General features: G+C 27.6%; 1 protein-coding gene across 1 annotated transcript in view; it reads left to right on the forward strand.

Moving 5' to 3' along the window:
* The window catches only part of LOC100198931 (U3 small nucleolar RNA-associated protein 14 homolog A), a 28785-nt gene extending 14947 nt beyond the window's left edge, over nucleotides 1-13838 (forward strand). Inside the window, exons 4-13 of the mRNA XM_065793556.1 lie at nucleotides 633-718; nucleotides 819-881; nucleotides 7374-7451; nucleotides 7639-7713; nucleotides 8402-8622; nucleotides 8735-8861; nucleotides 12392-12469; nucleotides 12563-12758; nucleotides 12869-13521; nucleotides 13639-13838. Coding sequence (XP_065649628.1) covers nucleotides 633-718; nucleotides 819-881; nucleotides 7374-7451; nucleotides 7639-7713; nucleotides 8402-8622; nucleotides 8735-8861; nucleotides 12392-12469; nucleotides 12563-12758; nucleotides 12869-13521; nucleotides 13639-13827 — 1766 coding nt within the window. The 3' untranslated portion in view covers nucleotides 13828-13838. The remainder of the gene's footprint in view (nucleotides 1-632; nucleotides 719-818; nucleotides 882-7373; nucleotides 7452-7638; nucleotides 7714-8401; nucleotides 8623-8734; nucleotides 8862-12391; nucleotides 12470-12562; nucleotides 12759-12868; nucleotides 13522-13638) is intronic.
* Nucleotides 13839-18803: the final 4965 nt, after the last annotated feature.

Raw genomic sequence — 18803 nt, forward strand, 5'->3', positions numbered from 1 at the left:
ACAATATTCTTTCTTTACATTCACCATTTCTCAAATTCTTTATTAAATTCAAGACATTAAATGCGCACACTAATGCCATTTTCAAGTATAAATATAAACATAAGTCTATTAAAAGCAACCAATTAAAATTACTGAAAACATCCTTACCATGCCGGAAAGTATCATGCTACTGTCAAACCTAAGCTTACAAAAAATATTTTGGTTAAAACTTTTGTGCAGTTTTAAATTTAATAAAGAATACTGAAGAACTTTATATGTATTTTACGTGAAAAAGGTTATTCATATAGAAAAATTTTTGCCATGTTTTTAGCAGCAGAACTCAACAAAACAAAGGTAAACAAAATTATTTGAAACAAAAAGAAAAGGAAAAAGTATGCAAAGTTATGATTTGGCATCATCAACTTTTTATATTAACATTTTATTCTTTTTATATATTTAAAATCATCCTAAAATGTATTGCATTTACTGTTCCTTGCAAATATTACACATGAGCGGAGACTTTAGCACGGTAGTGTATATGTGTGTGTGTGTGTGTGTGTGTGTGTATATATATATATATATATATATATATATATATATATATATATATATATATATATATATATATATATATAATATTCATATATTTAAAGGAGCTTCTACAAAGTTACAACTTCATGAATTGGTTGGATCTCTTGACTCAAATGATCAACCCATTGCTATAACAAAGAAAAAACTGGTACATCAAGATTACTGATACATTTAATCTTGTTTTGTATAAAATATTAATGCTTCATGTTAATTCATTTTTAATATTAATTTTATTTTATATCTTTTAGCGAAAGATGGAGAACACAACAAAAATATTGGACAAACCTCTTAGTAAGCCAGAATCACAAAAAGTAAAAAATTTTAGTTTTATAAGTTTAGTAAACTACCCCAGATTCACTTTTTTTTCTTTTTCTTTTTCTATTTACTATACTAATATTTAAAAGTAAAATGTTTAAAGAAGGTAATGGTGGCCAAAGTAACCTACTAAAATATTGTTACTGAAAATATTTGATATAAATTAGCTTGCCCTATATCTAATTCCTTTTATGTTTCTATACAGAACTTACAATCAATGCTGTTACTGGAGTAACAAAAAAATGCTGACTTTTTATGCAATAGTTGCAATTAGAATTATTAAAAAACTTTTTCAAATTTATTTCCAGCATTAAAAAGTCATTTTTTATTTTATTCTAATAATATCTTATTTTATTCTAATTTTTTATTTTATTCTAATTTTTATTTTATTCTAATTTTTTATTTTATCTGAAATCAGAATAAGATAGCATAATATCATGAGAATAAAATTTCAATTGTGGTTGCTTTCAAGGGAGTACTACATCAGGGATTATCTTTTTCCAGACATCCATAATTTCGGATATTTTTCTTAACTTTTAGTTTTTCTGGATATTCAAAACATTTTCCATACATACAAGTTAAGGAATTTATTTTTGTTATATATTTGTTTTATAAGCTATTTTCACCCATCATTCATACAAAAATTATAAAAAGTTTTGAAAGGCAATTTGAAGCAACTCAGCTTTTAGCTGAATTGTTTCAATTTTTTTTTCAAAGTTTGCAAATAAGAGGAAAATATATTCTGGATTTTTCCGGATATTTTACCCTAACAATTTTCCAGATTTTTAAAATATGACCTAAGTAAATATATATGATCTATATGATGATCTACGTAAATAGTGTCAATGTTATTCCAGTGATGACTTTTTTGATTTTATACCAGTGATGACTTTTTTGGTGCTATTTGGCAAACTCTATTATTTGATACTATACTATGTTAATTAATAGTGATAACACTTTTTAGTTAAATGATTTTCTTATTTCAACATTCTCTAGTTAAGATTAACAATTCTCTTAGCAAACGTAAAAGTTATAAATCACTTATATTCACTTTTTCAAGTTGTACTATGTCGTTGTTTAGAGTTGGGTTCCAAACTGGTACTGCAAATTCAAGATGAGGTCTCACAAGTGTAATACACAATGATTTTACTATATCCGAATTTAATTTTTATTTTAATCCTTTTTATCAAACAAAGTGACCTTTGCGCTTTAGCAACTGGTGGTTTTACTTGCTCGTGCCATTTTAGATCAGATAATACTAATACACCTAAGTCTTTTTCTAATTTTGTTTCTTTTATTTTGTGGTTTCCATCTGTGTCGTTAATGGTTTTTATTACAGATTTGCATGACTTTTCTTTATTGAGTTTCATTCCCCAAGTACACCAGTCGATTACTTTAATAATGTCAGTTTGAAGTAGATTAAGTGCTTTTAAAACGGTTTCATCATTGTCAATAATTGAAATTAATTTGCTGTTGTCAGCATAAAATTTGCATTTAGAAGTTAACCGGTCAGTCAAATTGTTTATATACATAATAAAAACAAGTAGACCCTGTACAGAAACTTGCGGCACTCCACTAAATGTATCACACCAATTAGATATATTTTCGCTCATGATTACTCTTTCTGTTCTACCGATTATAAAATTTTCAATCCAAGCTAGCAACTTCCCTTTAACGCCATAGGCTGATAGTTTTTTAATTAATCATTTGTGCAGAACTTTGTTGAAAGCTTTTTCGAAATCCATGAAAAATAAGTCAACCCCCTTATCATCGTGAACAGCATTTGTAATGATATCCAAAGATTCTAGCAAGTTTGTGGCACATGATTTTTGTTTAATAAACCCATGCTGTTGTTTAGAAATCAAATCATATTTTTTCAGATGATTCAATATAATTTTTTGAATTATATTTTCTAAAAGTTTCAAAGAACTGATTTCAGAGACACAGGTCTATAATTTTGTGTCGCCTCTTTTAAATATTGGTGTTATATTAACATTTTTCCGCATAGTAGGTAGTGAAGAAAAGTTTAATGATTTTTTGAATAATAGCGAAATTGGAAGAGCTAATGATTCCGCATAATTTTTTAGTACATGTGGACTAACTCCCTCTGGTCTTAAAGATTTATTTTCATTAAAGATTTCATTAATTCTTTAGTTTAATTAGATTAATTAAAGATTTCTTTAATTCTTTTTAATTATTTTAACTTTTTTTTAATTAATTCTTAAAGATTTATTTTCATTAAAGATTTCATCAAAGATTTCATTTTCATTCCTCCAACAATTAATGTTTCAGTAATTGTAGATTACGCTTTAATTTGATCATTTTTTAATAAATTTAGGGATGTTAGGAAAGAATGAGAAATTTTTTAGAACCGAAGGTTTCTTAGGTATAAAAGTATTGTATAAATCATACTTTATTAAGAATTTTTTGTAGCATTTGTCCATAATAAAATTTGATTGACGTTGTCTTTGTCTTTTAGTTTAACTAAAATCACACCTGGGTTGTGGTTGTTTGATTTTAATCGATGATTTTTTAAAATACATTTAGAATCAATTTTTAAATATTGAAACAATTTAATGATTTCTTCTTTATCATCTTAAATTTTATTCTCATATTCATTAGCTAGTTATTCTTGAATACCATAAATTATAATATTTTTAGATTTTCTTTTTCTTTGGTCTCGGTTGATATAGCGTTTAATATACGAACTTCTGTTTCAGCTTTTGGTTTGTTGTTTTTGACAATACCAGAAAACAATATTTTTTTGTTAAAAGTAGTTTTGTCTGTATTACTTTTAATGATTCTTTTTTCTAATTCTTCATTCTTTATTGTTAATAACTTAATACGATCCATCAAGTTTTAAATAATTTTTTCTTGAGAGATCTTTTATTCATTAAAATCACCTTTTTGTAAATTTTCCATCGTAGCGTATTAGATCATGACCAATGATAATGATATTAATTTTAAAAACACTTTAAAAACAAATTAAATGCAGCAGCTTACTTATTTGTTACTGCTGCAAAAAACAAATTATTTTAAATTAAAAAAGTACCATAAACAATTTTATTACCATAAAATGTAATAAGTTAGTAAGGGGTTGGTTACATGATCTTGTTTAGCAGGGTTGTAATACCACCATGGTTCCTTTTTAAATTTCACATTTTGATTATATAAAAAAATTTATGTTATTAAAATAGGTTATATAATTTTATTTAGTAACATTTGTAAATATTTACTTTTAGTTTTTTTTATAATTACATTGTTCAAGTAACACATTCAAAAAAATATACAAAATGTGTTTGGTAAAACAAAACTGAACAAAAATGTTTTTAAAAGTTTTTTGAGACTTTTTTATGAGTAACTGTTTATGTTTTTTCAATCTTTTTTTGGGGTGTATTAGTGAAGTTAATGAATTTTTATTATCTTGATTCATCTAATTAAAAAAAGATGACAAAGAAATTTTTTTAAAAAAAGCCAGCCATTCTTTTTTGAGTAGCATTTCTTTACATTTTCCCCATTCACATCAGTAAGCAGTAAATCCAATAGGTCTACAAAACTTAAGAAATATATATATAAAAATATAATTTTTTTATTGAAGTTTTAGTCACCTTTTAAGTAAGAACTACAAAAACCAATAAAAACCAATAAAAAATCATCATAAAGATTAAGCTATTTGTGCATTGTGCATTAAAATCCGATTTTTTGAACACAGTTCAACACCACATGACTGACACTGCCAACTTGTGTGCGGTCAAGTTTGGGGCTCAACTACATTTTTTTTTTTAGATTTCTGGTAGGCCATTTCTATTGATTTTCACTGTGCCTGTTGTAGTGGTCTGAAGAGCATATAAATCCAATAACAGTTGATCAAAAGATGAAAAACTAAATTTTATGTCATTTCATAGCAATGGCTGTTACATTTGGGTCCTTTCCTCCCTTACAAGTTTCAAATTGACATAAATAACCGTTGCTGTCTGAAACACATCATAATTTAATCCCAAACCAAGAGTGGTGTTTGTTTGGCATCTATTGGCGCAGATGTTTTTCCTTTGTAGCCAACCATAACTTCATCTATAGAAATTTTTGGATAATAATAATAAAGAAGTTCGTTGTTGAAATGTTCAACTAAAAACTGATTTTTATAAATCTTATTAAACCACTGAGTAGAAAATGACAAACATTTTGTTTATGATTTTTTTGATGAATACTACTATGAATTTGATATTAAATTCTTATTTTTTTTGTCAAAATATATTTTTTGCAAAGTGTTTTCTGGTTTTTAATATATGACCTGAATGATCACTGAGCGCATTAAAAAGAATGTCCAATAAAGTTTTTTTTTAATCAAAATAAACAAATTCTTTTTTTGAATAAATCAGAAAAGATTTAATATATTGACTACTATTTTTTACTGTAACAAATAATAATCGAATGATTTGTTATTATTATTTCTCAAAAAGTGTTTAAAGTTTTTGTTGGTTGTGGAATAATACCTGTCTAAAGATAAATTAGTAATATCATTAAAATCTTATCTCTTCTCTCATTCATTCTTTTTTTTAACTGAAATAGTAATTTTTTGTTTAAAATGAATTTTACATCCTTCAACTTATCAAACATGATTTTATGCATGCCTTCAGCTGTTATAAGGTTTTCATCAATCTTGCTTAGTTCTTTGAAGAAAACTCCTCAAGGCATTAAACCATTTAACAGGTTTATCAATATGTCTTCCGAAGAGAACATGTCCTTATTTTAATCAGTTTATTAACACAACTCATAAAAACCTCTTTAACATCACACACATCGAGTTTTTTTTTATATCTAGTTTTAGTTACAGTTTTTTCCAAGGTTTTACAAAGTGTGTTCTTGTAAAATGGAATCTTACAATAATGATATAAGAATATAAGATCAATATGAGAATGGTTATCACACTATTTGGTGCTTCCTCCTCAGTTAAAGGTTGTTTAATAAAATCAACATCAACAAATCAACTATTGTTATTTGTGTCATTAACATAATCATTAATGTTGTAACTCTCATCATCATGCTTTTTTTAAAAACAATGGATAAAAATTTAAATGTAAAGCATGGTTATGGTAGAACTAGTTTATTGCCCCTAAGTTTCTTCTATTTAACATTACTGCTGCACCATTGCGGGTTATTAAAATCTGCCAATTTTCATTTTACTGATAAATTAATCATTTCCACATTACATTGGCTTTTAATTTTAGTCAATCTAAAGAAATAACAAGCAGATGTATTTGTATCTGGCTTATTAACATGAGTATTAACATTTAAATATCTTGTAATAACACAATCGTCTACTCATCAATTGTAAATAGAAACTTCAAATCTTGGCTTTTAAATTTTTTGAATTTACTACAAAGTTCTGTACTTTTAATTATGAAAAGGTTGTTGATGTAATTTGTTGCGGTTGATGGTCTTTTAGGCATTCTATATCCCTTTGATTGAACATAACCAATCACTACTTTTTATTTACATATAGCTGTAATTATCATGCGGTCTACTGCAACTACTCTTGACAAAATCTCTTCTAAAGATTCTTTTCAATTTTAATTTACCATAACATGTTTTTAACTGTTAAAAAAGATCTGGTCATTTTTAACAGCTAAAAAAACTTTTATAGAAAAATTAGTCAAAGAAATATAATAATAAATCACTTCATTGATTCATATATTTACATATCTAGCTCTACCTATCATCAACCCTTGGAATTAGGGTTGGCATTCTAAATATCGACCTGAAATTATTTGAAGGCCAGCCTTAATGCCGACCTGAAATTATTTGAGGTCAGTAAAAAATAACAGACCTCGTTTCTATGTTTTATGGTTTGACCTTTGTATCAAATAATTTTTGCCAACCTGATGCCGACCTCAAAAAGATTGAGGTCGGCAAATTATTGCCGACCTCATTTTTCCTAATTCATAGGTTTGCCTATCATATTATACCTTGTTTTAAATGCATTTAAAAACTTTTGGCATAAAAAAAGATTAAAAAGTGTATAGAAAAAAAACAAAAACATTCCAAAGTGTGCAGATGAAGCAGCATTAACAACACAATTTAGTTAAATTAATACAATAATTACTAATTTATAACAAATATACCTTTAGTAGAAATTATCGGTCTTTTAGATGTTTTTTTTTTCATACTTTTCTTAAATAAAAATACTTAATTGTTTTTTTCTTCTTCACAAATTAAAACGGCATTAGAATGCTTGTAAATAACTTGTTTTTGCTTTTTGCTGCTGTTTGTTTTAGGTGACTTTGTCTCATTTTGCTAAGCAGTGTTATATGTTAAAAGTGTTATACAATGAAAAATGTTTATTCTTTCTTTTAAAGTTTTGCATCAATTTTTCATAACTTATTTATAGTTAAACACTTTATTTTTTATGACTTTTTCTAGCTTAACAACAAGATAATTGAAGTGATGTTATGGAATAAATTCATTATTTATAAAAAAATGCTTTTTAGATTCAAAGAGAGGTAGCTTACACTCAAACAAAGGAAGAAGTTTCAAAATGGGATCCAACAGTACAAAAAAATCGCGAAGTAATTTATCTTTGTTTCATATCTTTATCAATATGTTTATTGATATTTTTTTATAAAGTTAAAAAAAGTGTCAAGTGGTTTAAAAATAAAATGAGCTAACTTTAAATATTACTTATTATTATTATTTAATTTTTGTTTCAGATTGTATCTATAGTTTTAATAATTTATTTAAATTGTTTCTTTATAGGCAGAACAATTGGTATTTCCATTGAATCAGTTTAAACCCCCTTCTATTACAATAAATTCTCTTGTTACATTTAAGGTAAGTTTTAAATCAATGCTTTCATAGAAAAATGATTTTCTGACAATGTTTTCCCCTCACCCTATTGTCTATCATACTTGAAGTATTTTATATAAGAATTTTTATGTTAATATGTTAAAGTATGCATTTTTAACATTTATTTAAAATTAAATAAAAATACTTTAAAAATGAACTTTAGTGATTTGTGCTTGACTGAGTTTCTTGTCTGCTGGAAAACGATATTTCTGGTTCTAATTTTAAAAAACTCTGGAGAACACTCTGATCCCTCTAACTATTAAGTCTAATTACTTTGTGACAACCAGATTTCATTCTTCTCATTCTATGGCTGACTTGCTAACTGTTGTAACAGAAAGGTTTTATTATGCATTAGATAAAGCTGGTGAGGCAAGAACTATTGTTCTTGACATATCAAATACTTTTGATAAAGTCTGTAATGCTGGTCTCATTCAAAAAGTTTTTATAAATATTATTTCACCGTACTTTTCTTTTTATAAGCATCTTATTTTTTCATTAGAAAGATTTAAAAAAAGATTTAAAAAAAGTTAATTAAAAAATAGGAATATTCAACATAAAATAAATATGTTTATGAAAACTAAATCAAAAATTATTTATTCAAATAACTTTTATTGTTTTTTTAATTTTACTTTCAAAAATTTCTAATTACTTTAAATACCCAGTTTATTTTAAGCCAACAAACGATTTAGAACGAGAAATAAGTGCTGTTTTACAAGGTAGTAAGCATCTACTTGAGAGAAAAGACAAAGAACTCACAGAAGCCGAAGAAAATGCTCTGAAAGAATTTGATTTAGAAGAAGCTCTTGAACGTCGCAAAGAGTTGCAAAAAACTAGAGCTTTACAGTCATATTATGAAACAAAATGTAGACGAACAAAAAAAATTAAAAGTAAAAAGTAAGACTTTTTTTCTTAGGTTATGTATTTGTAAATTATGTAAATTTTAAATATTTAAATATTTGAAGATAAATATTTATTCCCAATGAGTTTATTTATAATTTCTTTGCAGGTACCATCGAATACTAAAAAAAGAAAAACAAAAAACATTGAGTAAGGTAGATGTTGTTACATTATCTAAAGAAAATCCTGAACTTTTTAAAAGTGAGCTGGACAAAGCTGAAAAAATGAGAGCATTGGTATATTTTTAATTTTTATATTCCAAAATATTTAGCTAATGTAAATTATATTTAAAACAACTTTTAATGTTTGTTTTGTCAAAATGTTTTTTTGACAAAACAAAATAAATTCTTATAAACATTAAAATTTTTATTAATAATATTAGTTAACTAGTTCATTGGGGAAAAGTAAACTAGTGCGTTGGGGAAAAGTAAACTAGTGCGTTGGGGAAAAGTAAACTAGTGCGTTGGGGAAAAGTAAACTAGTGCGTTGGGGAAAACTAGTTCAATTTTAATAACAATTGATTAAGATATAAGGAAATCAAAATTAAATTAAGATATTACGAAAATCAAGCAAAATTAGTTAAAAATAAAACGCAAACTAATCTTATTAGAAGTTAAGTTTACAAAAAAACTATTTTAATCAAATATACCTAAAAAACTATTATTTAAATAAATTTAAATAATAGTTTTTTTTGTGTCAACATGGTGGGGCTGTAAAACATTTTTCAAATTTCCTTTTCCTTTTCCTTCAAAGTCTTTCTGTGATGTGTTGCAACATTTGATACGCTTGAGCAGGAGTCACTAGTGTTGTTGTTTTTAAAATTTGAAGTTGGTGAATTGTTAGAGTTTGATGCTGACTGATGTTAGATGATGGCATTGGCTGGGATGAGGATTACAAAGCAGGCTAGGTTGAGGATGATGAAGTAGGCTCGGATGAAGATAATAAAGTAGGCTGAGATAGTACATGAAATGTTGGAGCAATTTGTAATTTTGATTGATCAATTTTGCTAATATCAAGTAGGAACAAACCAGTGTTTTGAAATCCAGCGATTATTTGTGTTCGTGTAAATGTGTCACCGGAGCTAAACAGTTTTGCTTGTAATTGAATGAAATTTTCTTTTGTTAAGTTGTTGAAATTTGTAGCTGCATAAAATTCTAGTCCAACATTGAAGTATGTGGGACCAATGAGCCGGTAAACATATCAGCCTGATGTTATTGTCAATGCAAATATGTGCAACATATTAATATCAAATATGTGTAAGTAACATGTGTGATATATCTAAAATGTGAATACCTGTAATTATAAAATTGATTGAACCACTCAATTTAAGTAAACCAAACTAATTACCTGGAATTAATTTGATTAAATACTTAAGTGAACCTTTGAATAAACTGTTTCTCTTCCATCCAACCCAACTTGAGTGTTGTAAATATGGTGTTTGGTGGTCCCTCTACACACAAATCTTTTTACAGACGTCTTATTGATTTGTAAAGTATGAATGATGGCAGAATGGTACTGATAGCATTGGCAAAATTACCAACTATATAATGAATTTTTTTGTTATTACAAACCAATTTTAAAAGGCATTTAGCACCAAGCCGGCAAATTATATGTTCTTTACTTTTATCGCCTGAAAATCTAGTTTTGTCATAGTTCCACAAGTTGCAGAAAGTGTTATTGTTGATATTTGGTTCATGAAATTATTTTTGAACTGTATTCAAATAACTTGTTATTTTACCCTCGCTATATGAAGAAGCTCTGAGAGACAAAATATTGATTGCTACTCTAACGCCTAATTTATGACTCCATCATTTCATGAAATCTTTATACCATTCTCGTCCTGGTATAGCGCTTGGTGGAAACAGATGGCTTTAATTTGTAGATACTAAATAACCCCAAACCATTGCAATGACATCTGCGAACTTTATGCCGAATCCTCAATCGACTAAACTGATTGTACTGAAACAAATTCAAATGGTGTACTTAGTACAGTAGTTGTACCTCTACCATGTGACGGATTTTGTTGTGCACACACTTGTGAAGAGTTGCCTTTGGTATGTTGTATGCCTCTAAAGCTTTACTTAGTGATATTTCATCTTTTTTGAAGTTGATTGCGATTTACGAATGTAAGTACGAGTTATTTTGTTTTAAAATTTTTTAGCTAGATAGCAAAGGCTGCCATATTTACTTACGTTTTAATTAATTAATAATTATTAGCTAGTTTAGCTACGCTCATCTTAATGCTTAAATGTGACCAATTAGCATGTTTGCTCTTCCCCGAAAAATATTTATATCGATTTTTTGCTCATAACTTTTTTCCGGAACTAGCATATTCAATTTTGAAAAGAGAATCAATCTTGATCGTCATAAAATTTTCTGCAAAAAAGCCTTTTTAGTTTGGTAAAATTTAATTTTAGTTTTGGAAGTTTTAAAACTGATTTTTTTTTTAAAAAAACTTATTTTTTACTAGGGTGAGAGTTTTAAAGTTTGCTAAGGCAAAAATAAATTTTATAAAATTTTTTTACGCCTTTAGATAGAGCAAAAAGTTCTCTACAATCGCATTTTCAAAGATTTTTTGTTTTAGCTTTCAATAGATGCAAAAGCAACAAAATTGCTAAACCATTCACTTTTTTTTTTGTTTACTCTTACTCCAGTTTACTCTATACATAACAATATAAAATTTAGTTCGAGCTATTTAAGGTATATTTTTAATCTATTTAATGAATAAATTAATAATATAAACGATTCATTGAAAAATTTAATTTTATTAATAAAAGTCTTTTATCAAAAAAAATGATGCATAATTTTATTAAAAGTTTCTAACATGTTTTATTTTAAAAAAAACAAAGTTTATGAAAGTTAATAATGTACTTTAAAATGTTTATGATGTATTATCTCAACACAATCAGTTTCTTTAGCTTTCTTTTTTATAATTCAACTGAATGTTTAACTTTTCAAAAACTCAATTTATTGTAAATAAATTGTCATAGTGAAAGACAATGTTTAAAGGGTTCATAAAAAGAAATCCGATAAAATATATTATGATCACATATTACGTAATCAATTTTTCATGATTTTTTGACCACCCTTTCTCCAGTAATCCATGTGTCATCAAATTTTTGTCATCAGTTACTTACCTTTTCTTTTTTTTGTAATTATTATTTTGTGAAAACAATATAGAAAACTTAACACTGTTTGTTTCTTCATTTTGAAACAGATTTTGATTTAAGTTGCGTAATTTTTTAAATTTGACCAGGCTTAACATTAGTAGTCTTTTCTTAACATTAGTAATCTTTTCTTCTCCTTGATTATGTTATTTATAGTCTACTCCAAGTGTTGGTTTACTAAAAAGGGTCAACATCATAAGCGATGAAAAAAAAAAGCAAATGCAAAAAATCATCAACTTGTGGTTTTGTGTTTATTATCAGTTGCTACTTTTAAATATTAAGCATCATCCTTTGTAATTTGCTTTTATTTTATGAATGATTAAAAATTTCTTTTGCAAAAGTTATTATTATCAAAATAAGACTTTTTAACAATTAATGACAATAAACTTGAAATTTTTATATTAAGATAATTTTTTTTTTTTTTACATTTGTATGTGTACATTGGTTTTCTCTATTAATAACTTGTTTCTGTCATGTCACCACCGCCCTTGCCTATATGCTCACTAGTTATTGTAATTTTACTTTTTTTATTTTTTTATCCTAAGATTAATTTATTCAGAATTTTTATTTTTATTTTGGGTTGCATTTCATCTTTGTAGGAGCGAGCAAGCCTTCGTCATCGAAATTCTTCAAAGTGGGCCAAAAATTTAATTACTAAAGGCAAAACAAATCAAGAGGTATTTTTTGAGTTTTTGTGCAGCGGTATTAAAAAATATTTCTAAAAAGGAATAAAATTCAAATTTTAAGTAAGATAAAATTTAATTTAATAGGATCAAGAAAGGATCCGTGAGCAGCTGAGATTAAGTAGACAGTTGACAGATCATAAAGTTATTAAAAGTGATGACGATTTGACTGAAGATGAATCTGCCGGCGAGGCAGAAAATGAAAAGCTCATGCTATTGAGGCAAGAAAAAGAAACCGATAACCCATGGATGTTGAGTTCCAATAAAAATGAAAACAAAAAAGGTTTTTTTTTTTTTTTGTTTCGACTTTTTATGTGTTAATTATTTGTTTATGTGTTTTTATTAATATTTTTTCTTTAAAAAAAGTTTTAAATAAAAGTAAATGTTTTAAAGCGGAATCAACCAAGCGGTTGCAGAAGTTGAAGCCAATTGTAACAGAGGAGTCTATTCAAAATCAGCCAAATGAAGAACATTCGCAATCCAATGAAGAGATAACTGATTTAGCTGTTGAAAAACAGACTGCAACGAAAGATAAAGCTTCTACCAAAAACTTCCAGCTTGGTGGTTGCAATACAAATATAAAAAAAGAAAATTTAAAACATATTAAAATCAAAAATGGTGAAAATGAAAAACATAAAGATAAACCAAAACTGTTTAAATCAAGTCAAAGCTCTCTTGAGCCTGATTCTTTGAAATTACTACGCTCAGATAAAGATGCAATAGACTTAAACATAGAAGACAGTAGTGACGATGACGTCAGTTACAACGAAGAGCAAAGAATGAATATTAGAGAAGCGTTTGCTAATGACGATGTGATTGGTGAATTCATAAACGAAAAAAAAGAAGTTATCGAAAATTCGAAACAGAAGACAGTTGACTTAACTCTTCCAGGTTGGGGAGAATGGGCGGGTCCGGGTTTATCCGTATCTAAAAAGAAGAAAGAAAGATTTACTAAACAACCGAGACCTGGACCTAAACGAAAAGATGAACATATAGCTAACGTAATTATAAGTGAAGCAAAAAATACTATGCTGGCACTAAAACAGGTTGAAATGTTGATACTAACTAAATTATATATTAATTTAAGCATTAGTTTTTTTTTAAATGTTTTTAAACAATTCTTTAAAATATATAATCTATACTAGTAGTATTCTTTTTTTTAGGTGGGAGAAGTGCCTTTCCCATATACTTCTAAAGAGGAGTATGAAAGAAGCTTACGACAACCAATAGGTAATCTTTGGAACACTCCTTCAGTTTATAATAAAATAATCGAACCAAGGATACGATCTACTCCTGGAGCAATTATTGAACCAATAAAACCTTCTCGTAAAATTAAAAAAAAAAGAAATTAGTTAATGTTTTATTATATCGTATTCATTTTTTTATTATATTTGAGTGCGTGCGCACGCGATCGTGTTTCACTCGAATAACTGTCAGGAAAAAAAAGTTGGTGTAAAAAGAAAATAATCTGGTTTAAATATGGCATTAAGGTGCGTTTCTTTTTTTTCTTTATTTTTAAATATGGCATTAAAGGAACAGGATAAAAAAAAGGAAAACTAATCACGTGAGCATGCTTAGTTTTCCTTCGGACAAATTAAAACTTATACTACGCATGCCCACGTGATAAATTTTCTTTTCCAGTTCCCGTAAAAAAACGGATGAGTTCTCACCTTTAAAATTAGCGAGACTCACCTTTAAAATTAGTGAGAAACTTGGTAGAATAAAAGGCAGTAAAAGTCGGGGACCACGATCTTTGTTTGAAAAGAGTTCATTTTTACTTGAATAAATGTAGGCTCAATGTTTCAGCTATCTAGTCTCATGTTAGTGCATTTTTACCAAGGAAGTTTAATAAACAAGAGACGCCGTAGTATATACTTTATATAAAACGCGGTGAAGTCAGTTTTGAAAGTAGCCGCCATCTTGGTTAACCCATAGTATGTTTTGCGCGAAACTTTATAGTTTTAGTAGAAAACTTTGCTGAAATCAAGTCAAAATATTGATATAAATAATTGAATAATTTGCCAGTTGTTTCCGAGGCTCTAATATACTACAAAGAATTGTTTGCTAACTGATTATCGGGTTCAGTTTTTTCCAAAGTATTGGAGTACTGAAGTAGATATTCAGATAGTAAACATTGTTTAGAAGATGCCATATTTTACAGTGTGAAAATCTCATGGAATAAAAAAAAATGTTTGTGAGTTTTTTATTAAATGTTAACAAAATAAAGTGTAAACATAAATAAAAAACAAATATATTAAATATACATATTTATCTTTCAATCTCTTAATATATATATATATATATATATGCATATTAAAAGTTTTATGTTTTATAACTTAAATTAGAATAAAATAATATATATTATTTTATTTTTAATTTTTGCATTAAATATAGTTTAGTGAAATGAAATAAATTTAGTTTAGTAAATTAACATAAAAGCAAAAGTAAATTTGTAAAATAATTTGAGACATACCAAGAAAATGTTCAGTGGGAAATTGTAGTGGAAGCTATGACAGTACCGAGGAACGTGTCAAAGTTTCCAAGTGATAAAGAATTATGTTCAAAATGGTTAGCAGCTTTACCAAATAAAATTCCAAATCCAACCAATAATAAGGGTATTTGTGAAAAACATTGGGCTTTTGGATGCAGTATGCATCATCCTAAAAGATTTTATTATCAAGTGAGTTTTCTTTAAGTATGTACAAAAAATAAATATGCACTACACTCATATTAATATTAACTTTATTTATTACTATAAGTTACTTTAAATTTAATTTCATATTAAATATATCTATTGTTTGTGTGTTTATGCATGATGCACATATGTGTGTCAAGTGTGTCTGTATATACAGTGGCGACAATAAAAATAGCACACTTTCATGACCAGTTGGTTTAACTTTTTGATATCAAGTTTTATGTTTTTTTAGCAAATGCTGCTTTTTTTATAGCATCAACAAAGTTTACTTTGAACGGAATTACTCATTAGACATATAACTATCAAAATTGCTTCCTTTGAGCATTTTAGTTGTCGTGCTTAAATTTTTGAGGTCATTTTAAATAAATAAAATTTAAAAATAAATAAATTTAAAATAATAATTAAATAAATAGCTCTTATTTACTTTTTCTTAAAATAAAAGCAACTAAAGTTCTTGTATTATATCAAAAGAAAATCATTATGCTCAGTTATTTAAGGATAGAATTGTAATTCATTTTGCAAAAATCATATTCTTTCAACTATGGGATGAGGTAAACATGGAACAGATGTCATTCGAGGACAAGTACAGGCATTTCGAGATCAATTATTGAATAACTCGGAAATAGTTCGAAGATTGGGCTTTTCTCGTAAAAAAAGTTATCAATGCTATTAATTTATTTTACAATACTGGTTAATTAAGCAACAAAAAGCGCAAGTCTCGCAAACAAAATACAATCCCCAGGAAAGACACAACCATTGTCCGTATCGCTAAACTAAATCCTTTTGCTGGCGCACCAAAAACTAAAGATCAAATAGCTCAAAATTTACAAATCAAACTGTCTGTCAGCACTGTCAAAGTTTGCTTACGCGAAAATAAACTATTTGGAAGAGTTGCCCGAAAAAAACCAATGGTATCAAAACACAATCTCAGTCATTTAAGGTTTGCAAAACACTAAGTACAATTTGGACTGATGAGTATAACTTAAATTGCTTTGGATCCGATGGAAAACAATATTTTTTGTCATCCCCAAAACCAAGAACTCAGCTTTCGGTATACTCTAAAGACTGTAAAGCATAGTGGTGGCAAAGTAATTGTTAGGGGCAGTTTTTCATGGTGTAGCGTGGGTCCGTTGCATAGAAATCAAAGGACAATGAAACAACACATGTACAAAAAAACTACTATACTAAATACTAGAATACGTCATGTTGCCTTATGCCGAGAAATATCTTCTTTTTGTTTGGAAATTCCAACAACTACCCTCAAGCAGTCCGCCAAAAGTGTTAAAATGTGGTTTAACGCTAACAAGATTGATGTTTTGGAGTGACCTGACCAAAATACAACAGAAAATTTGTGGAAGAAAGCTGACAGAAACATAAATCGATCAACTGCAACAATTTTAGACCAATTTTGGATTGAAATAAAGGCTGCTTGGAACACCGTTACGCCTGAACAATGCCAAAAATTGATCTCGTTAATGAGCCGCCTTGGTCAAGTAGTTATTGACTCAAAAGGATACCCCACTAAATATTAATTTACCACAAAGAAAGTTTTCTTAACAATTTATACAAAAAACCTCTATGATTTTTGTAGCAAAGGAACAAAATGATAATTCTTTAACAGAGTGTGCTATTTAAATTGACCCCGTATTCTATACCTCTTAATCATTTATATGATCAAATTTTTTAACTAAGTTAATTTATTTTTTTACTCAGTAATGTTATCTTCTAAAACTAATATTTTATTAAGCTTAAAAAGCCTAGATCTTTGGAATATATATCATTACATATTAAGCATCAATCTGTGCTATTTATTTTGTCGCCACTAGTGATTCTTCCCGGGAATTTGTTCCCGGAAAAAATTTTATTCCAATTTCCCGGAATCCCGGGAAATTTTTTTCGGGGATCCCGGGATTTTTGTACACACATTTTTTAACTTTCCCGCCAAAGTCAGAATTTTTTGTTTTCCAGACCATAAGAAATATTGCTTATTTATATTGTTTACATATTAAAATTTATCGCAGCGCATTGGGAATTTTTAAAAAAATGTCCTTAAATCTTAAAACTTCGAAGGTTTGGAGTTATTTTGATCTTAAAAAAGCAGACGAGACACAATGCAAACATTGTCCAAAAATATTACTATGCAAAGGTGGTTCCACTGTTGGATTGAAGAGGCATTTAGAAAAAATCCATAATATTATTTTAAATAAAGAATAAGAACCATCAACTAAAAAACGTTGAGTTCAATTAACAATTGATTCCATGACAAAAAAAGTTTCATTGGGAGAACGATTGGCTCGTTTTGCTGCGATTGATGGTTTTTCTATTAATGCAATAACTGAATCGGATCAAATTCGTGAGTTGCTTCGTGATAAAGGCTTCACTCTTCCTAAATCGAAAACAGATGTTATATATATATATTATTTGGAAATAGTCGAAGAAAATAAAAAAAAGATACTCGAAATAAAAGAAAAAAAATGCAAGTTTAGTATAGATTTGGATGAATATTCAAAACATGGCAGAAGATTTATGAATATAAATCTTCACTTTAATGAAGGCTTTATTAATCTTGGATTAGAGCGAATGTTAGGATCGCACAATTCAAATGATTGCCTAGAACTACTCATCAAAAAATTAAACATGTTTAATGTAAGTCTTACAAATGATGTAGTTTGCATAACAACTGATGGTGCTTCTGTTATGGAAAAATTAGGATATACTTCGCCTTCTGAATATCAACTTTGTTTTACACACGCCGTTGTTGATGTAATATATAAAAAAAAAGGTAAAAATAATAATCAAAGTACTAATGACAAAGATATTGAAGATGATGTCTTTGATGATGACGATGATTATGATGAGGAGGAGGATCAGCAAAATGAAATTAGTGACCAAGTTCCTGATCTTGTTCCTGAGCTTCATAAAGTTCTTGTTAAAGTTAGAAAAATAGTTGTAACTTTTAAAAGATCTCCTTTAAAAATGGATTCTTTAAAGCGTTATTCTAAAAATGAATTTGGACAAGAGCTAGTGCTAATTTTGGATTCAAAAACTCGTTGGAATTCAATGTTGACCATGATTCAAAGATTTATTAAAGTTAAAAAAGCAGTTTTTAAATCTCTCGTGGATTTCAGTTTAGAAAACCTAATGTTGTCTGATGATGAACTTACAGTAATTGAAAATTTAGCAAAAAGTCTGGAACTTATTGTCTTAGGTTCTGAAATGATTTGCAGAAGGGAAGCAACTTTATTAACAGCTGATGACACATTAAAATTTATGGTTAAAGAACTTGATGTTCAAGATTGCTACCTAGCAAAAGATCTTAAAAATGCTTTAATTGAAAGAATATGTCAAAAAAGAAAAAAAGATCTTGTTGGTTTACTAAAATTTTTAGATAATCCACAATCTTCAAAAAGTGATATGGATGATGACTTATTTAGCATGCCATCTAAAGCAGTTATGATAAATTTAGCGATTGAAATAGCTGGTCGACTTTTTCCCATAATTGAAAATATAGCAAAAGAAAAAGATAGCGATAGAAAACTTAACAATAGTATTATTGATATAAATCAGTTATCTGAATCTATGGCTGCCAGATTAGAAAAATTTGTAAAAAAAAAAGATGTTTTTGAAGTCAAG

The sequence above is a fragment of the Hydra vulgaris genome, chromosome 03, assembly GCF_038396675.1.
Source record: "Hydra vulgaris chromosome 03, alternate assembly HydraT2T_AEP".
Classification (NCBI taxonomy): Eukaryota; Metazoa; Cnidaria; class Hydrozoa; order Anthoathecata; family Hydridae; genus Hydra; species Hydra vulgaris.